Source organism: Schistocerca cancellata, chromosome 1 (genome assembly GCF_023864275.1).
Source record: "Schistocerca cancellata isolate TAMUIC-IGC-003103 chromosome 1, iqSchCanc2.1, whole genome shotgun sequence".
Taxonomy (NCBI): domain Eukaryota; kingdom Metazoa; phylum Arthropoda; class Insecta; order Orthoptera; family Acrididae; genus Schistocerca; species Schistocerca cancellata.
In genome coordinates this window covers 1,050,573,549-1,050,596,042 of record NC_064626.1, presented here as the reverse complement: position 1 = coordinate 1,050,596,042, position 22,494 = coordinate 1,050,573,549, and the positions used below count along the sequence as shown (strand labels likewise).

General features: G+C 43.1%; 1 protein-coding gene across 1 annotated transcript in view; it reads left to right on the top strand.

Moving 5' to 3' along the window:
- The window catches only part of LOC126125798 (short transient receptor potential channel 4-like), a 282,592-nt gene that overhangs the window by 134,142 nt on the left and 125,956 nt on the right, over positions 1-22,494 (top strand). Inside the window, exon 7 of the mRNA XM_049915137.1 lies at positions 11,034-11,335. Coding sequence (XP_049771094.1) covers positions 11,034-11,335 — 302 coding nt within the window. The remainder of the gene's footprint in view (positions 1-11,033; positions 11,336-22,494) is intronic.

The following is a 22,494-nucleotide window of genomic DNA, read 5'->3' as shown; positions in this document are numbered from 1 at the left end:
ATAGCTGCGTCTGGCCGATGTACTGCATGCCACACTCGAAAATTGATGCTGTAAACGTTAGGTGCCAATAAACCTAGTTGATCTTTGTGAATTATATTTCCACTGGATATTTAATGGAGTATGAGAAAACAATGATTTTGTCCACAGCAACGTCTTTCTGGGATTCCATTATTAAAGAATCCATAGAAATATGCCTGGCAGAAAATCTGTTGAACGTGACAGCAGCTACCAGCTGGACAGTGCATGGAACCCCATCATCTCCACGATTTGCTCAAATCGAAGACGACAGAATGCGCCGATGGCCGCGGCAAACAGCAACCTAGACGGCAACTGAGTTCCGCTATTCCACCAGTGAGGGCGCTGCCGGCGGGCAGTGTGGTCCATCTATCAAGTTTACGGCGCATGTGCAGAATAGTTGCAGCGCGCTATATATTGCGGAACGGAGGACGTTTCCGTCTTCGCCTCTCCTATCGCCTCCGTCTCCCCTCCCCTCCTGTACGACCTTATTCTGTTCCCCAACCTCCTCCTTTTCCTCGAATGGATACGGATCCTCTACACCCGCTGGTCTCTCCCATCCTCTCCCGCCCCCATCCACTGCCGCGCCTGTATTTCCACGTCCCACCTGCTCTCCATCTCTCCACTCTCCATACCCTCTCCCAAGCTGGCTTCCGCCAGCTCCCTCTCCCTGATGTTGCCCTCCTCCCCTCCATCTACCCCTCCTACCAACTTTGATCCTCCCTCCCTCTTCCTGTGTTTGTTCCTATGGGCACCCTCTCTCCCTTCTCTCCCCCTTCCCTCCCTCCTCCCTTTCTCCCCACTTCTCCCCCGGGCTTCCCCTACCCCCATACCTCCATTCCTCCTACCATCTCCTCTGCCATTGGCATCTTTGCTCTCCCCCTCTCCCTCCCCCACCCCCCTCTTCCCCTCTTGGCAGGTCCCCAGAATCGCACATGTTACGTGGACATTCGCACGCTGAAGATCATCGGCATCAGTTTCTCGTGGGTGTGCCATCATGTTTGTGTTTAGTGTTCTTCGCCGTCACGCTCCTCTGTTCACATGTGCCGTCGAAGTCGTCAGTGTCTGTGCGCCGTGCCAACAGTTTTTAGTGTGTATTTTGTCGAGTGTGAATGGCTTTGTGTTTTTTGTTTTGTGTGTCTACTGTTTTTTGTCCGCCACTTTGTCCAGTCTTTTCTGTGTCTTCTTTATATTTTTTCATTGTCAACCTGTGGCTGAAGAGCGGCGTAGGATGCTGCTGCCAGCCCACCTTTTGTGAAGGTGTTGAAATAACAATAAAGGGAAAAAAAACGTTTCCGCCAGTCTGTGACGGCTTACCTGAAGATGATTGGCAGGTACCCAGTTGAAATGTCGTGCGAGGTATTGAACAACGACCGGCTGCAAGCCCAAAATTTGTTTGAACTAGTTGATCTTTGACTGCCCAATTAATTCTTTAGGACTTGTAAGGATTCCCAGTTTCTTTTCTTTCTTTATGTTAGACATGACCTTCTTGCAAATTTTTCCATCAGACTGTGTAACTCCGTTCTGTACCATTCACTAGGAGGCAAAGTCTGCATGAGAACAATTTTTAATTTTTTTGTCTTGTATTGAGACTGTATTAATAACAATTCAGCTGTAACTGATTTTTACAGTCAGCAAAAGAAGGACGATTGGAGAATAAAGGTATCAGAAAGTAAGTGAACGATTCCAAGATCCTTAAGATATCACTACCACTTCTCGCTTCTAGGCAATAAACTCTTTATATGGTTTAGATACACTCAACAGCAAAAAAACTGGGTCACTGTAGACAAAATGGCAGAAAATTCGGACCATTTGGCAATGGCAGCATACAAACTGGAGCATGGTGTGCCGTCAGACAGAGGAAGAGTGTCATTGGTTCAGAATAAGCGAAATATCTGACACATCACTCTGTATTCACCTGTGCCCTGCTGGAGCATGGTGTGCCGTCAGACAGAGGAAGAGTGTCATTGGTTCAGAATAAGCAAAATATCTGACGCATCACTCTGTATTCACCTGTGCCCCGCTGTGCCAAAGATTTCTTACTTTACGACACAGATTAAGGACCTAAGGACCTGACTGAATGTTCGATCTGCAGCGACAGCATTTTGATAGCAACAAATATGAAGCACAAAGACTATTAAAGTTTTTACGCGTTTATACCGATCAGGCTTAACTAAGAATGAAAGACTAATATCAACAACTAGTTCTTTGTGCAAAGTTCATAATTGTCTTTCGCAATTTGAAATGATAATTTTGCACGTTTTAGAACGCACATAAAAGCCACCAAATTACCTTCGACTAGCATATGAAATTAGGCATTCAAGGAAACTGCACCTACCTATGTGTCGCTTGGCGCAATGGCTAGGAGAGCGGAGTCGTAAACTGAAGATGCAGGGTTCGAAGTGACACATTTCCATTTTTATTGTTTGTGCGAATTCACTGTAATGAAAAGACGGCAAAATTTCGGACAATGTTCAGCCAAATTACATAATCGAATATGAGAATAACGAAATAGCTTGCCTTACTGCATATCGGTTACGTTACAATTCAAATATTTTTCTTCGAGCAGCTAAATTCGCATTAAGATGTGGTGCTTTATGTCAGATAAAATATCCAATCACAAAAGCAATTTTTGGAGAGCTACTCTCAAAAGAAATGAAATCATTACTAGTTCAGCCTAAGAAATGTTACAAATTCGTGCATCTACGCGTAGTAGATATTACCCCTAAGTGTGTAGAACCAGTGATTACGTCTTCCCGGTAAAATAACGGTACAGTACTTCAATGAACAGCGACCGAGTAAGGACGTTACGACTACTTCTGTGCCTAAAAACAGCCATTTAAGCTCTCATGAAGGGACAGTTTTATCAAATTAGTAACATAAAGTTACTGGATCATGTACTTGTCAAACAGTATTATCTGTTCTATAAATAAATTATCAGCCCGCAGCTCGTGGTCGTGCGGTAGCGTTCTCGCTTCCCACGCCCAGGTTCCCGGGTTCGATTCCCGGCGGGGTAAGGGATTTTCTCTGCCTCGTGATGGCTGGGTGTTGTGTGATGTCTTTAGGTTAGTTAGGTTTAAGTAGTTCTAAGTTCTAGGGGACTGATGACCATAGATGTTAAGTCCCATAGTGCTCAGCGCCATTTGAACCAAGCCAAATAAATTATCCCATCCCCCCCCCCCCTCCAAACCATGGACCTTGCCGTTCGCGGGGAGGCTTGCGTGCCTCAGCGATACAGATTGCCGTACCGTAGGTGCAACCACAACGGAGGGGTATCTGTTGAGAGGCCAGACAAACGTGTGGTTCCTGAAGAGGGGCAGCAGCCTTTTCAGTAGTTGCAGGGCCAACAGTCTGGATGACTGACTAATCTGCCCTTGTAACACTAACCAAAACGGCCTTGCTGTGTTGGTTCTGCGAACAGCTGAATGCAAGGGGAAACTACAGCTGTAGTTTTTCACGCGGGCATGCAGCTTTACTGTTTGCTTAAATGATGATGGCGTCCTCTTGGGTAAAATATTCCGGAGGTAAAATAGGCCCCCATTCGGATCTCCCGGCGGGGACTACTCAAGAGGACGTTGTTATCAGGAAAAAGAAAACTGGCGTCCTACGGGTCGGAGCGTGGAATGTCAGATCCCTTAATCAGGCAGGTAGGTTAGAAAATTTAAAAAGTGAAATGGATAGGTTAAAGTTAGATATACAGGGTGGTCCATTGACAGTGACCGGGCCAAATATCTCACGAAATAAGCGTCAAATGAAAAAATCAAAGAACGTAACTTGCCTAGCTTGAAGGGGGAAACCAGATGCCGCTATGGTTGGCCCGCTAGATGGCGCTGCCATAGGTCAAACGGATCTCAACTGCGTTTTATTAAAATAGGAATACCCATTCTTTTATTACATATTCGTGTAGTACGTAAAGAAATATGAATGTTTTAGTTAGACCACTTTTTTCGCTTTGTGATAGATGGTGCTGTAATAGTCACAAACGTATAAGTACGTGGTATTTGCTTCGTGATACATTACCCGTGTTAAAATGGACCGTTTACCAACTGCGGAAAAGGTCGATATCGTGTTGATGTATGGCTATTGTGATCAAAATGTTCAACGGGCGTATGCTATGTATGCTGCTCGGTATCCTGGACGACATCATCCAAGTGTCCGCACCGTTCGCCGGATAGTTACTTTATTTAAGCAAACAGGAAGTGTTCAGCCACATCAGAAACGTCAACCACGACCTGCAACAATTGATGATGCCCAAGTAGGTGTTTTAGCTGTTGTCGCGGCTAATGCGCACATCAGTAGCAGACAAATTGCGCTAGAATCTGGAATCTCAAAAACGTCGGTGTTGAGAATGCTACATCAACATCGATTGCACCCGTACCATATTTCTATGCACCAGGAATTGCATGGCGACGACTTTGAACGTCGTGTACAGTTCTGCCCTGGGCACAAGAGAAATTACGGGACGATGACAGATTTTTTGCACGCGTTCTATTTAGCGACGAAGCGTCATTCACCGACAACGGTAACGTAAACCGGCATAATATGCACTATTGGGCAACGGAAAATCCACCACGGCTGCGACAAGTGGAACATCAGCGACCTTGGCGGGTTAATGTATGCTGCGGCATTATGGGAGGTAGGACAATTGGCACCCACTTTATCGATGGCAATCTAAATGGTGCAACGTATGCTGATTTCCTACGTAATGTTCTACCGATGTTACTACAAGATGTTTGACTGCATGACAAAATGGCGATATACTTCCAACATGATGGATGTCCGGCACATAGCTCGCGTGCGGTTAAAGCGGTATTGAATAGTATGTTTCATAGCAGGTGGATTGGTCGTCGAAGCACCATACCATGGCCCGCACGTTCACCGGATCTGACGTCCCATGATTTCTATCTGTGGGGAAAGTTGAAGGATATTTGCTATCGTGATCCACCGACAGCGCCTGACAACATGCGTCAGCGCATTGACAATGCATGTGCGAACATTAGGGAAGGCGAACTACTCGCTGTTGAGAGGAATGTCGTTAAAAGTAATGCCAAATGCATTGAGGTTGACAGACATCATTTTGAGCATTTATTGCATTATGTGGCATTTACAGGTAATCAAGCTGTAACAGCATGCGTTCTCAGAAATGATAAATTGACAAAGGTTCATGTATCACATTGGAATAACCGAAATAAAATGTTCAAACGTACCTACGTTCTGTATTTCAATTTAAAAAAACCTACCTGTTACCACCTGTTCGTCTAAAATTGTGAGCCATATGTTTGTGACTATTACAGTGCCATCTATCACAAAACGAAAAAGTGGTCCAACTAAAACATTCATATTTCTTTACGTACTACACGTATACTGTATGTAATAAAAGATGGGGGTTTCTATTTAGAAAAAACGCAGTTGATATCCATTTGACCTATGGCAGCGCCATCTAGCGGGCCAACCATAGTGCCAACTGGTTTCCCCCTTCAAGCTAGACAAGTTTCGTTCTTTGTAGTTTTTTCGTTTGACGCTTATTTCGTGAGATATTTGCCGGGGTCACGTTCAATGGTCCACCCTGTAGTGGCCATTAGTTAAGTTCGGTGGCAGAAGGAACAAGATATCTGGTAAGGTGAATACAGAGTTATAAATACAAAACCAAATAGGGGTAATGCAGGAGTAGGTTTAATAATGAATAAAAAATAGGAGTGCGGGTAAGCTACTATGAAACAGCAGAGTGAACGCATCATTGTGGCCAAGATAGACATGAAGCCCACGCGTACCACAGTAGTACAAGTTTATATGCCAACTAGCTCCGCAGATGACGAAGAGATTGATGAAATTTATGATGAGACAAAAGAAATTATTCAGATAGTGAAGCGAGACGAAAATTTAATAGTCATGGGTGTTTGGAATTCGATTCTAGGAAAAGGAAGAGAAGGAAACATAGTAGGTGAATATGGAATGGGGGTAATAAATGAAAGAGGAAGCCGCCTGGTAGAATTTTGCACAGAGCTTAATTTAATCATAGCTAACACTTGGTTCAAGAATCATAAAAGAAGGTTGTATCCATGAAAGAGGCCTGGAGATACTGGAAGGTTTCAGAAAAAGTACATAATGGTAAGACAGAGATTTAGGAACCAGGTTTTAAATTGTAAGACATTTCCAGAGGCAGATGAGGACTCCGACCACAATCTATTGGTTATAAACTGTAGATTAAAACTGACGAAACTGCAAAAAGGTGGGAATTTAAGGAGATGGGACCTGGATAAACTGACAGAACCAGAGGTTGTAGAGAGTTCCAGCGAGAGCATTAGGGAATGATTGACAGGAATGGGGGAAAGAAATACAGTAGAAGAAGAATGGGTAGATTTGAGGGATGAAATAGTGAAGGCAGCAGAGGATCAATTAGGTAAAAAGACGAGGGCTAGTACAAATCCTTGGGTAACAGAAGATATATTGAATTTAATTGAAGAAAGGAGAAAATATAAAAATGCAGCAAATGATCAGGCAAAAAGGAATACAAATGTCTGAAAATGAGATCGACAGGAAGTGCAAAATGGCTAAGCAGGGATGGCCAGAGGACAAATGTAAGGATGTAGAGGCGTACATCACTAGGGGTAAGATAGATACTGCCTACAGGAAAATTAAAGAGACCTTTGGAGAAAAGAGAACCACTTGTATGAATATCAAGAGCTCAGATGGAAACCCATTTCTAAGCAAAGAAGGGCAAGCAGAAACGTGGAAGCAGTATATAGAGGGCCTATAGAAGGGCAATGTTCTTGAGGACAATATTATGGAAATGGAAGAGGATGTAGATGAAGATGGAATGGGAGATATGATACTGCGTGAAGAGTTTGACAGAGCACTGAAAGACCGAAGTCAAAACAAGGCCCCGGGAGTAGACAACATTCCATTAGAACTACTGATAGCCTTGGGAGAGCCAGCCCTGACAAAACTCTACCATCTGGTGAGCAATACCCTCAGACTTCAAGAAGAATATAATAATTCCAATCTCAAAGAAAGCAGGTGTTAGATGTGAAAATTACCGAACAATCAGTTTAATAAGCCACAGCTGCAAAATACTAATGCGAATTCTTTACAGGCGAATGGAAAAACTAATAGAAGCCAACCTTGGGGAAGATCAGTTTGGATTCCGTAGAAATGTTGGAACACGTGAGGCAATACTGACCTTACGACTTATCTTAGAAGAAAGATTAAGGAAACGCAAACCTACGTTTATAGCATTTGTAGACATAGAGAAAGCTTTTGACAATGTTGACTGGAATACTCTCTTTCAAATTCTAAAGGTGGAAGGGGTAAAATACAGGGGGCGAAAATCTATTTACAATTTGTACAGAAACCAGATGGCAGTTATAAGAGTCGAGAGGCATGAAAGGGAAGCAATGGTTGGGAAGGGAGTGAGACAGGGTTGTAGCCTCTCCCCGATGTTATTCAATCTGTATATTGAGCAAGCAATAAAGGAAACAAAAGAAAAATTCGGAGTAGGAATTAAAATCCATGGAGAAGAAATAAAAACTTTGAGGTTCGCCGATGACATTGTAATTCTGTCAGAGGCAGCAAAGGACCTGGAAGAGCAGCTGAACGGAATGGACAGTGTCTTGAAAGGAGGATATAAGATGAACATCAACAAAAGGAAAACGAGGATAATGGAATGTAGTCAAATTAAATCGGGTGATGCTGCGGGAATTAGATTAGGAAATGAGACGCTTAAAGTAGTAAATGAGTTTTGCTATTTGGGGAGCAAAATAACTAATGATGGTCGAAGTAGAGAGGATATAAAATGTAGACTGGCAATAGCAAGGAAAGCGATTCTGAAGAATAGAAATTTGTTAACATCGAGTATAGATTTAAGTGTCAGGAACTCATTTCTGAAAGTATTTGTATGGAGTGTAGCCATGTATGGAAGTGAAACGTGGACGATAAATAGTTTAGACAAGAAGAGAATAGAAGGGTGCAACAGAAGAATGCTGAAGATGAGATGGGTAGATCACATAACTAATGAGGAAGTATTGAATAGAATTGGGGAGAAGAGAAATTTGTGGCACAACTTGACTAGAAGAAGGGATCGGTTGTAGGACATTGTCTGAGGCATCAAGGGATCACCAATTTAGTATTGGAGGGCAGCGTGGAGGGTAAAAATCGTAGAGGGAGACCAAGAGATGAATACACTGAACAGATTTAGAAGGATGTAGGTTGCAGTAGGTACTGGGAGATGAAGCTTGCACAGGATAGAGTAGCATGGAGAGCTGCATCAAACCAGTCTCTGGACTGAAGACCACAACAACAACAAATAAATTATGCCCACAGTTCAAAGCTTTATAAAGGAACCTGAGCTCATCTGGAATAATGAGCTAAGTGCAATTAAGGGGATCTTAGTTCGGTGTATTTTGTTAAATACGAGGGGCGTTCAATAATAGGGCAATAAACTTTTGTTCTTGGCCAGTTTCGGTTGAAAAAAGATGGAAGTTCTTGTGAGACGTCGTGGAATATTGCCGCTTGAGCCCCTATAGTTCCATGAAGTTCCGATTGGTGGCAGCGCCATACTTAGCCTTCAAAATGGCATCAGTAACGGAGATTCGTTCGTCAAAAAGTTTCTTTTGGCGGAAAACCAGAGGATCGCAGATATTCATAGGCGCTTGGAGAATGTCTACGAAGACCTGACAGTGAAAAAAATTACTGTGAGTCGTTGGGCGAGGCGTCTGTTATCATCACAACCTGTCCGACCTCCCACGTGTTGGCCGGCTACACACACTTGGGACTGCTGCAATGTTGGAACGTGCGGACACTCTCGTTCGATGTAATCTACAGATCACAAATACTACACTGCTAAATTGGACGTTTCTGTTGGCAGTGCTAACACACTCGTCCACCAGTTGGTATACGCAAAGGCATGTGCCCTCTGGATTCCTCGCTGCCTAACAGAAGACCCTACAGAGCAACGAAAGACCATCTGTGCGAAACTGCTTGTCGTTACAAGGTTGATCGTGATAATTTTTTTCGAAGATCGTCACAGGTGATGAAACAGGGGTGCATCGCTTCGTACCGGAAATAAAACGGCAATCCATGGAGTGGTACCACACCAGTATTCCTCCAATGAAAAAATTCAAAGCCGTACGTTCAGCCAGTAAAGTCTTGGCGACAGACTTCTGTGACTCTGAAGGAGTTATTTTGTTATATATCTTCCCTCAAGGTGCAACTCTGAAATGTATTGTACTGACCTCAAGAAATTGAAGGAACAATTGAAGGAACAACTTCAGCGTGTTCGCCGCCACAAAAATGCAAACGAACTTCTCCTTCTCCATGACAACGCAAGGCCTCGGACAAGTCTGCGCACCCGAGAGGAGGTTACAAAACTTTAGTAGAATATGCTTTCTCGTCCACCCTACAGCCTGGACCTCGCACCTTCTGACTTAATCTGTTTGGCCCAATGAAGGATGCACTCCGCAGGAAACACTACGTGGATGATGGGGAAGTTGTTGATGCAGCAAGATGTTGGCTCGGGCGTCGACCAGTAGAGTAGTACCACACAGGCATATAGGCCTTCCCAGTAAGGTGGTGTACGGCCGTCGCACTGAACGGGGATTATGTTGAGAAACAGGCTTTCGTAGCTAATAATATGGTGTACTGAAGTCCTGAATAAAACCAATCCGCTTTCAGAAAAAAACGCATTACTTATTGGACGCCCCTCACAGACGTTACCACTAACAGGCAGTACCAGCAACACCGACGCAAAGGAAGGCCTCGGCGCTTGTTCCTGACGTCACGTCAGCTAGGCACTGCGAACGCCAGGTCTGTTGCAGGCATACTCATAATGGTGGTGTCTCCCTCTCTGACACAGGAAAATGTGAAACTATTGGCGGTAGTTCACCAACACACATTGTTCTGAGAGATTTCTGGAGTCAATTAATTGTGCAATTCATTACACTTCTTAACAAATAGTGTACTCCTGAACTTAAATACCCCCTGTTTTAAGGATTGACGTACAAAAACAACTTCATGGTCCAGCAGCAACAGAATTCGTGCTTCTTTACCTTATTTGTAAATCTGAGGAAGTTACGTTTGTACTGGGTCGCTTTTACAAGAAACTGTGAATATATTGGTGCTCTTCTTTAGGTATCTTGGTTGACTATGGGGTGAGGAGCACTGAATGTTAATGAAATATCTTGCGATTGTACACGTTGGGCGAGGGGGTGGGGGACAGAAGAGGAGAGATAACTGTTTTATCAAATAAAATTTTTTTATCTTATAAAGTTTCTCCTTTCAGTTGCAAGAGGGGAATATTTATCTTTTCTAATGTGCATGTTTAAAAAAATTTAAGCTCAGCAGTATTTTCGATGTATGAAGCTATTTTGTTTCCTGTTTAGAATTCCTTTCGTTGAAAACGACTGTAATCTAATAACTGGCAACAGTTGGACATTTGCACATGTAAATTAGTTCACATTTCCAGTGACGATGTCAAACGAAAATAAATAAATAAAAGAAACGAGTTAATTGTAAGGGGGTTGGGGTAAGTTTCGATAGCAAAATGGATCAAGTAAATATAGTTACTTGAATGTAAAATTTCCGAAGCTTGCAAAGGGGCAAAGCATCTTCTCCTATTGATCTACGTTTGCTTCGAGAGGATTTGGTAATACAGAACTATGATCTTCATTTGTAGCTTTACGATAGTAAGAAAATCTTTCATCTAAATAAAACTGCAGAATCCAAAACAATACCAAACATTTTGTCCAAAAACGAGAGGTTTATAGTGATATGCACGCCCAGGCGTTTCTGCCTGCAGCAGACCTGGCGTTTGCCGTGCCTAGCTGACGTGACGTCACCAACAAGCGCCGAGGCCTTCCTTTGAGTCGGTGTTGGTACTACTCGCGACTGAATATGGAATATCTGGATATCTGGCCATGCGTGAAAATGCGATAACGCCCGCATCGAATGTACCCGAAGTAAGCTAAACGTTAGATGAACAGCGCAGCAGCAATTTTTGGCCTGACGGCGTGTCGTGGGCACAGGTACGACGTGGTGACGCACCTGCTGTTCGTGGCGACATTCACATCGTGGCTGTGCGCGCTACTGGACGTCCAGGCCTCGGACCAGGAGACGCTGGAGCGCGCGTACTGGCACTACCTGGACCCCACGCTGGTGGCCGAGGGGCTCTTCGCCATCGGCACCATCATGGCGTTCGGCCGTCTACTGCTGCTCTTCCAGCTCAACTACCACCTGGGCCCACTGCTCGTCTCCGTCGGCAAGATGACGCGCGACATCGCCAAGTACACAGCCATCTTCGCCCTCTTCTTCCTCGCTTTCACTGCAGGTACAGCAAATTTTCTTGACAAAAATACGAGGTGCTATCGAAAAGTTCTCGCAATATATCAACTAAAATTATTTAATTTTACCTAGATATTATTCTGAACCATCACCTTCAAAGTAGTCCCCTCGTGAACAAACGTACCGATCCCAGGTTTTCGGCCATTTTGATTTTTTAAGGATATTTACTACCGTTTCCGACTGCATATGAAAAGCAACCACTGAATCAAATCTTCGCCCCCCCAGCTTGATTTTAATCTTGGGGAAGATTGTAGCGAAATGCAGGAAGATCTGCAGCGGATAGGCACTTGGTGCAGGGAGTGGCAACTGACCCTTAACATAGACAAATGTAATGTATTGCGAATACATAGAAAGAAGGATCCTTTATTGTATGATTATATGATAGCGGAACAAACACTGGTAGCAGTTACTTCTGTAAAATATCTGGGAGTATGCGTGCGGAACGATTTGAAGTGGAATGATCATATAAAATTAATTGTTGGTAAGGCGGGTACCAGGTTGAGATTCATTGGGAGAGTCCTTAGAAAATGTAGTCCATCAACAAAGGAGGTGGCTTACAAAACACTCGTTCGACCTATACTTGAGTATTGCTCATCAGTGTGGGATCCGTACCAGATCGGGTTGACGGAGGAGATAGAGAAGATCCAAAGAAGAGCGGCGCGTTTCGTCACAGGGTTATTTGGTAACCGTGATAGCGTTACGGAGATGTTTAACAAACTCAAGTGGCAGACTCTGCAAGAGAGGCGCTCTGCATCGCGGTGTAGCTTGCTCGCCAGGTTTCGAGAGGGTGCGTTTCTGGATGAGGTATCGAATATATTGCTTCCCCCTACTTATACCTCCCGAGGAGATCACGAATGTAAAATTAGAGAGATTAGAGCGCGCACAGAGGCTTTCAGACAGTCGTTCTTCCCGCGAACCATACGCGACTGGAACAGGAAAGGGAGATAATGACAGTGGCACGTAAAGTGCCCTCCGCCACACACCGTTGGGTGGCTTGCGGAGTATAAATGTAGATGTAGATGTAGATGTAGAAGACACATGGAGGTAAGTCTTGTAAGTATGGTGGATGAGAAACAACTGTCTTTTAGTTTGTAGTCAAAAATTTCTGAATATTGGCATGATTGAATAGCCAAACGTTCGTACGCCACTTCTGTAGATTTTCTCTTGTGACCTTCCGAAAACGCCTTAGAACATCGGAATACAACTTTTTCTTCAGCGTCTGACCAGGAGGAATAAACTCGTTTTGAACAATCCGACAATGTTAAGAAAAAACGACGGATCACCAAGAACTTAGTGTTACTATTCACTTGTTGAGGTCTTTGTGGCCGTAGTAGAGAAGGACTCTTTCACTGCGACGATTACTGCTTAATGTCAGGGTCACAGCCATAAAACAGACTTTCGTCACCATTGGCGACCTTTTAAAGAAAGTTTGCATCGCCTTGAAACAGTTGTTGGCGTTCCTTGCAGATTTCCACGCGATGGTGCTTCTGATCGTCTTGAGGTAGTCGCACAGATTTCAGCACAGTCCTTCTCATGCTCAGTTCTCCTGACAGAATACATTCACATGGAACATAGCTTGTTCACAAGATGTGGTAGAAGTCTTGGATAGTCTGTTTGCGATTTTGCAGAATCAGATCCCTCACGGTGTGACCCGAGTTGACGACCGACCAGACAGGACATCGTCATCGGTTGATGTTCGCCTGTTTCGAAAGTCTTACACCAGTCGTAAGTTTATGTCTAAACTAAAGCGTTGTCTTCAAAAGCTTGCTTTAAAATTGGTGCATAGAAGCAGCGGTTTCGTAAGATTAAAACAAGAAGCTGCTCTTTCGCGTCAGCCTTCGAAAAATCCAAAACACTGCAATGGAAATATGCTCACCAACAAATAACCAAACCACTCATCTCGCCATTTCTTACCTCACCGAATCAGGAACGATGTATGGGGGTACATCCAGCGGTATTTCAGTATACTCGCAACCATTTGCGTGCAAAATTCAAATGTCGGAAACTTTCGTACTATGTACAGTTGTCACTGAAGTTCTTGTGTTTTATAGAGTGGTCTCACTAAAACTGGGCAATATTCCGACGAAATACTACTCGCCACCTCCATGCAGTGATGTTGGGTGTTGGTGGAAGACCCAAGCAGACGCTTTAGCGTTGCTACGAAACAAGACTGCGTGTGTGACGCACAACGGTCTTCAGACCCCAGCACCATGTTATCAGGACACATTGATGAAAAACAGTGCAAACAGTCATTTGTGTTGGTGGATCGTTCCGAAAAACTAAGTACAGTAGCACCTCAGTTCTCTCGTTGCTTGTCCTTTTGTAGTCAACGTGGTTATGTTCATTTGCTGGCATGGTTTTCGCGGACCTGTTGGGAACAACTGCTACGAACCTCAGCAACAATTTTCCCTTTCCTAGAACTTATCTCTTTTCACGAGGACCGCAATTTTCATGTTTTGACAAATTTATTCTCATACGGATGCCCTCACTATCGCCGCAGTGGCCACTTGATATAATAATAATAATAATAACAACAATCATCAGTGTTCTGCCAAAAGGCAGGTTTTCACATGGTAGTTCTCCAGGCTGTCCGGTGTTCAGGTCTGCATAATTTCCTCTGCCCTGTACCTCTCATCTTGTATTTCCTTCTTCCTCTCACTCCACTCTCCCACAAATCAATCCTTCCAAAGCATCTGCTAGCAAGCACTCCCTTCTCAATGAATGTCCCAACCAGTTCTTTTTCCTTTCTCTTACAACCTTCAGCAGACATCTTCTCTCATCAACCCTTTCCAATACTATTTCATTACTCACTCTTTCCATCCAGCTTATCCTCTCCATTCTCCTCCACATCCACATCTCAAATGCTTCTAACCTTTTTTCATCCTCTCTTTTTTTTATATAGTGCCACACTCCAGACAAAACATTTGCCAAGCCTTTTCCTTAGACCTTTATCTAATTTTCTACATAAGAGTCTCCTCTTTCTGTTGAATGCCCCCTTCGCTATGGCAATTCGAGTTTTCAACTCCTGGTGACATCTCAAGTCTTCAGTTATTGTGCTTCCAAGATATTTAAATGCACTTACTTGGCTAATGTTAGATTGTCCTATTTTAATATTGGACAGTCTGCGTCTTGTACTGATGACCATACTCTTTGTTTTTTATGTGTTTATTTGCATCCCATATTCCACACAGGCTTCATTCAGATCTTTCAGCATGTTATTCACTGTCTGCTCACATTCTGTCACTAATACCATGTCATCAGCAAATCTTATACATTCTCTTCTCTTTCCACCAATACATATTCCTCTTTTCCCATCTAAGCCTTTCGCAATAATCTCTTCAAGATATGCATTAAAAACAGTGGGGAAACGCAACAACCTTGTCTAACACCTCGTCCAATGCTGCTTCCTTCTGACATTTCATTTCCAATCCTTATCCTTACTTTCTGGTGTAAATATAGATTCTGTATCAGTTGTCTCTCTTTCCAATCTACTCCTTTCCTCTTCTAAATATCCATCAACTTGTTCCACTGAACTCTGTCAAATGCCTTTTCTAAATCTATAAAAACAGCAAAGATTTCTCTACCGTTTTCCGTATATCTTTAACAGGCCAATAGCATCTCTTGTTCCTTTTCCTCTTCTAAATCCGAACTGCTCCTCTGCAATCCCTCTATCCAGCTTGCCATATAGACTGCTATTCAATATTCTCAGCAAGACTTTAGCTATATGAGAAATTAGACTGATGGTCCGATGCTCTTCACATTTTTTTAGTGTTTCTCTTTTTCTCTATTGGTATCATAACTGTTGCAAGGAAGTCCTCAGGCCATTCCCTTTTGTCATATATCTCGTTACAGAGGTAGACTATTTCTTTTCTTTCCTTGTTTCCCAGACTCTTCAACAGTTCTGCTGGCAAATCATCAATTCCACATGCCTTCCTATTCTTCATCTCCTTCAGCGCCTTTTCTATTTCTGCTTCCAAGATGGTGAATCCCATTCCATCTTCCGGCACATATTGCTTCTCTTCAACCTTAATTTCGCTTTGCATTTCATCCCCCTTATACAGACATTCAGTATATTCTTGCCATCTGTTCAAAACTTCCTGTGGTTCTTCTGCTAGAATACCATCCACTCTTTCTATTTCCATGTTATTCCTCTTTCTTTTACGTTCAAAAATTATCTCACTAGCCAGTCTATACATCATTTCATACTTTGCCTCTTTCTTCATTTTCTCTATTTCGTCGCATTTCTGTTTCATCCATTTTTCCCTTGCTTCTTCAGTTTCTCTTCTTAATTCATTATGCAGTTTCCTGTACCTCTTTTTGCCTGTTTCAGTTTCTACACTTTTCCACTTTCTCCGCTCTTCCATCTTTTTCAACATGTTTTCTGTTATCCATTCTTTCCTGGTGCTTTGGGATACTCTAATTCCTGGTACTTCTTTGGCAGAGTCCATGAGTCCTTCCCTCATTTTTATCCATTAAGTGTCATTAACACTTTCATCAACACTACCTCTTTCCCATTTTTCCATAAATCTGTTCTCCAAATCTGATGCCTTTCCTGCCTCTTTCAGTCTTTCTATGTTTAGTCTTTCCTTTGCTTTTCCTCTCCAGACTTTTTTCAATTTCACTTGTATTTCTCCCATTACTAGGTTGTGGTCTGAATTTATATTCGTTCCTGGATAAGCTTTAGCATTCTTTTCATTCGCGCCCTCTCGCCGGCTTGATGAAGAACGTATCGGGATTTACCACCACATGCAAAGCTCTGCCACTGCTGCAACGTCCAGCGCCGATGGTCATGTGCCCATTTCAGTCGTAGTTGCCGATGTCGTGGTGTTAACATTGCACATGCATGGATCGTCGGCTGCGTAGACCTATCGTCAGGAGTGTTCGGCGCGCTGTGTGTTCAGACACACTAGTACTCTGCCCAGCAGTAAAGTCTAATGTTAGTTCCGAAACAGTTAGCTGCGTGTCCTATTTTACCTGTCTGCCCAGCCTTTTACGTGCGACATCTGTAATGAGGGGTGGCCGCCCAACCCCACGACTGCAGAGACTTATCTGTGGCACGCCTCCCGGCCCGTTATACTCATTACTCGCGGCTTTACTGCCGTTTCCCGTAAGAGTTCGGGCACTGTTTGTGCATCTGCACAGAAAAAGAAGATGGTCAAATGGCCGGTGAGCCTTAACTACACATGTATGAAGATGGTATCTGTTCTTTCGCACATGTCTCCTTCACTATTTACCGGCACGGTAACTCAGCGTGTTCTGTCAGAGGGCTGCGTGCTCTCTGTAATAAAAGAACTGAGCCAGGAATCAACGATCAACTTGAACGGATGTCTTGTGACGTCCACCCAGACCAAACGCAAAGAACTGTATCGAACAAAACGAAAAAAAAAAGGATAGAGCGTCTGCCATGTAAGCAGGAGACCCCGGGTCCGAGACCCGGTCGGGGCACACATTTTCAACTGTCCCCGTAAATTTAGGATAGTTTTTCAATTTCACGCCTGCGCATAGTATTATTATTGATACAGTTCACACTAATTACGTTTCTTCTTTCACTTATATCTTATATTTGCGTGTTGTGTTTAACACACTAATCAGCATTAATATAGTCTTATACATGATTCAAAACAGTGTAACAAAGTTCGGATAGTTTTTCAATTTCACGCCTGCGCGTAGTATGTTGGTAGCACTTGGTCGCCTTGCCTGTTATGCTGTGTAGCAGACTTTAAAGCTGTGCGGATCAGCATAACGAAAAGGCGAGGGGTCTCGCTCGTTTTGCCCACGACTGTACATGTATTTTACACAAAGTTGACCTATGCGACAAGAATTGCAGCAAATGCGTTATTTATGACAAATAACATCCACTGCTTCAGTTAATACTTTTAGTAAATTGATAAGAAAGACGCTGAATCTTTTAGAAAACAGCAGCTAAGAAAAAAAAATTAGACGTAACTAGACGAGAGTCTGCTACCGTTTACTTCAAAGTTCGTAACACAACGAACTACATTACAACACCGACTTGGCGACGCTTCCTCCGTATGTTATATACACTGTGTCAAGGCTATATCTCCAAATGTCATCATTTGATATTTAACTACAACAAACCGTACCAAAGCGACGCGCTTTCGATAGAGCTGGTGCCCTAACATTGAAATGGTATACTTTCATAGCACACAAGTTATAACACTAAAAGCATCAAATATTGACGGCCTTTAACTAGTGATATGTACTATTTTGTCATTTTATTATACAAAACGTACCTAAAACGATGCATTTTCGAGAGATGCTCAGTGTACTGATACTTCAAAACAACTTACCCCTATATGTATACCAAGTAATCTGTAAGAAAAAATACTCCAAACACGGAGTTTATACAATATGGCGGCTCCGAAGTTCTGCTTGTGAATAAAAACGACGCTGCATTTCATTGGTCTCGTTCCTCACCACGAGTCAAAAATCTCGCTTGCCAGATTTTTCATTTCACAGTATAGCCGAATGTAGAATTCCACGCTGTGACGTCACCAGCTCCTCGTCCATGTGCATTTTCACGTCCCTTGAGAGAATGGCTTAAGCGTTGGGAAGTCATCCTGATCAACGACTTCTCAACCGCCATTCATAATTCACTCAGACTGGCAGGAGATGCAGTCATGGACTGTGCGGCTGATCCCGGCGGAGGTTAGAGTCCTCCCTCGCGCATGGGTGTGTGTGTGTTTGTCCTTAGGATAATTTAGGTTAAGTAGTGTGTAAGCTTAGGGACTGATGACCTTAGCAGTTAAGTCCCATAAGATTTCACACACATTTTTTCTTCTTCTTCTTCTTCAGGAGTTGCGTTCAGGGACCACGTATTACTTCCCAGATGGTGCTCGGTAAGACTGAGATTGGGTGTTCCTAAACTACGCTGGCACAAATGAGCAGCCAAGGGGAAGTGCGTTTTTTTGCGTTATGATGCAGGTGAACAGTCCGATAGACATGACTGGTCAATATCAGAGATCCCACTTCATCCAGTGTGCATCCCCCCCCCCCCCTCCCCCCGACGAGAATACCTCCACCACCAATTTGAGCAATGAACCCTTTGCAAGTGTGATGCATCACTCATGCAGTTTTCAACACACTGATAACGTACTACCAGGTCGACCATAACCATTCTTTGTTCTTCCAACGAAGGTGTTCCTGCTCCAATGTTGATCTTTGACCACGGTACAGTGTGGTCAACAGTGTCACATGGGTGAGGCCGTGACTTCTGGAACTCATACTAACAGTAGGGTTCTGAATGGCATGACTAACCACCGCCAGCAAGAATAATGAGTGATTTGCTGCACTATGACCTGGCTATCCACTGTTACACTCCTTGATAGCTTACTGTGACTCTCATAGTTTACTGTCAGGGGTGATTTTCCTTGAATATAGGTACTTACAGTACATCATTGATGCGGCGATATGTGAAAAGCCCAGTGCCTGTGCTACATCGAAGATGGAGTGTCCAGTGTGTTAGGCTGTCATAACCTGCCCGTAATCAAGCGTACTAATATCATACAGCAACCACTCAGTTCATAAAGTTTCGAGACTGGATTAATAAAAAATGGAGAAAAGTTGAGAAGGCGATTTTATTGCTTCGAGTGTTCTAAGTAAGCTCCCTCCACTTGATTACAATGCACAAACGTTGGTACTACCATATGAAACTGTCAAAAAAGTCCTAATATTGTTCATCTCGCGAGTCACACTGGCTGGAATGTCGGTTATGTCATCAAAGCTTTGACTCTTCATGTGAATTTCTGCAGTTAATCTTTCTGTGGTAGGCTTTTATTGATAAGACCAACTCTCGTCATCCAGTTTTTCCAGGAAAGTATTTCGTGCGTTTTACTTTTCTATCAAGTCGCAGCTGGCGTTCCGCGTCGTTATTTTTGTTCAGGAGTCAAAGTGTGTGGGACAAACTTTGCACATACTTCTCTCTCCTTCAAAATATCCTGGAGAATGTCTTGAACATTGATTCAAAGATGTTGCTCCATTGCGATTTATGGAACAACAACGTTGACAAGCTATGACCACACTATCACTGCTTAACACTGCCTGCTGAGAGCTGACTAGTGGAAGCACGTACGTTGTTTACAACTGTTAGTTCAAGCTGCCACCGCAGTTGCTACGTTGACGTCGCTTACACGACAGGAATGTGTTAGGCTGTCATAACCTGCCCGTAATCAAGCGTGCTAATATCAAATCAGGCTCGGAAATTTTGCGATGTACGGTGTGGCGCACCAGTCACACCTAAGGCCAACAAAGGCCCTACGAAATCCAAGCCACGTTACACGCCGAACTATTCCATCCAGCACGGTGACAGTCTCTCTCTCTCTCTCTCTCTCTCTCTCCTCTAGTACAGCAGATATTTCTCATGTAGTTCCTCTGGAATATAAGTACACCCCCTTACTCCCACAGTATCATACCCTAAGTTGCATTGCCTATTCGCCTGTCTCCTTGATACTACCAGACCGCTATCAAGTACACAGGCTCCAATCGGAGTCGTGTGATACCAACTTCTGGAAGTGGTTACACGATACGAGTCAATGTAATTGCTAGGAAGGTAGTATTATTCAGGGCTTTGATCGACACTCACCTATCTTTAATTCAGTTCCCTAACTGTCCATTGAAACTAAATCTTATAATGACGATGGGGTCTGAGTGGGGTACAGTCAAATGGGGGCTGCTCCAGCGATCAGTGTTGGGGCCACTCCTGTTACTTATCTATATAAGTGGTATGCCCTCTAGTATTACAGGTAACTCTTAAATATTTCTGTTTACTGATGACACTAGCTTGGTAGTGTACAATATTGGCTCTGTTTCTAATAGTACAATTCAAGACATAAGTTCATGGCTTGCAGAAAATAAACTAACGCCAAATCACAGTGAGACTCAGTTTTTGCAGTTTCTAACACACAATTCAACAAAACCTGGCTTTTTAATTTCACAGAATTGGCGTATGCATAGTGAAACTGAACAGTTCAAATTTCTAAGTGTTCAGATAGATACGAGGGTTGACTGAAAAGTAATTCCTCCACCTTCGTAACTTTTCAATAGTTGACAGCGTTGGTATGCGGCAGGTACTGGCTTGTTCCGTAGTCTCTTCTCTATGGCTCAAGTTGGCAGGAAGCCTTAGCACTGAACGGTTGTGTTGGTACTGTGTAAAGTATGGAACCCTGCGCAGACGTTCTGTCAATGTGTTTAAGCAACATGCAGTGACTGAATTCTTGACAGCAGAAGGTGTCACCCCAAACGAGATTCATCAGAGAATGAAAGCAGTTCATGGTGACTGTGTTGATGTGACTACTGTGCGACGTTGGGCGAGTAAGTTGTTGAGGAGGGACCATCTGACCTCCGTGACAGAGTTGGACGTCCTGTGACAACAACCACCGTGTTTCACAAGGAAAATGTTGACAGATTGATTCAGGACGATCGTCATATCACCCAGAGAGAAACTACGAGCACAATCGGCATTTCACAAGAACGTGTGGGTCACATTATTGCTTTGCTTGGCTATCGGAAGATCTCTGCACGATGGGTACCGCGGATGGAGACTCCTGAAATGAAAGCGCGCAGACTTGAATCTCACTACCGTATGGCATTCTCCATACAGTCCAGATTTACCACCGTCTTACTTCCATCTGTTCCCGATAGTGAAAGACGATCTGCGGGGACATCAATATGATTCTGATGAAGACGTTGAGAGAACTGTGAGACTGTGGTTGCGGAAACAGAGTGTCGACTTCTTCCGTGACGGTTTCAGAAAACTTGTTCATCATTGGCAGAAATGTATCCAATTGACTGGTGATTATGTGGAAAAGTGAATATTGGTAATTAAAGATCACATTCTAAGGATTATTTCTGCGTTTGATTTATTAAAATATTCCCATTCAAACCCAATTAACGAAGGTGGAAGCATTACTTTTCATTCAACCGTCGTAGTAAACTGTCGTGGAAAGCCCACGTTCAGGATGTTGTTCAAAGACTTAATGCTGCCATTTTTACTTTTCGAACTATATCTGAAGTAGGTAATCGTTTGACACGAAAATTAGTCCACTTTGCTTATTTTCATTCTCTTATGTCGTATGGTATTATATTTTGGGGTAACTCTTCCCATTCTAAAACGATATTTTTGGCTCAGGAACGGGCGGTTCTGGCAATCAGTGGTGTAAGTTCACGAACATCTTGTGGACCCCTGTTCACGAGTCTCGGTATTTTGACACTGGCCTCTCAAGATACATATATATTCCTTACTGTCATTTCTTGTTAACAATATTAACAATATTAGCTTATTTCCAAGAATAAGCAACTTTCACTCAGTTAACACTCGGCATAAATCAAACCTACATTTGGATTGGACTCCCTTAACTCTTGTCCTGAAAGGTGTGCAGTATACTGCTGCATCCATTTTCAATAAGCTACCACAAGAATTCAAAAATCTTAGCAGTAATCCACGAGCTTTCAAATCGTAACGGAAGAGTTTCCTCATGGGTCACTTCATCTATTCTGTCGAGAAGTTCCTTGAAAAATTAAGCTGAATCTTGTTGATTGCGTTTACTTAAACTTATGGCTTGACTTATTTCGGGTTCATAAACATTTTACTTTTATCTGTTATTACTTTTATGTTGTAATTTCATGTATTGACACGTTCCATGACCTTGGAGATTGCTCCTCAATTTGTTCCTACGGAACTTGACGTGTATATAAAATAAGTAAATTAAGGTGTCTCAGCTCCGGCAACGTCCTAGAGCAGTTTTCGTTCGGATGCAAAGAATTATTGAAAGTGTATCCATGATTGTTTAAGAGTATTTCATAGTAACTGACGTATCTTTTGTAGGCGCTTGTAATGAAGGACTAATGGAAGGTGAGTCAGACAAACGGGTGGCCAAGGTGCCAAGTTTCAGTCCTAGTTCCCTAGAGTAAGCCCACTTCACAAAATTTGAAAAATATGAATAGTCAAAGGGTAGAAGAAGCAGCGAACAAGACGAACAACACTGCCTGGCAAAAAAGTGAAGCACCCAAAAGACATTGTCAGAAGTCAATGAACACATACACACCATCGTCAGACTGAATATGATTAAAGGTGCAATCCTCAGTGACAAGCAGAACCGCCACCAGAGTGCATTAGTGTTGTTTGTA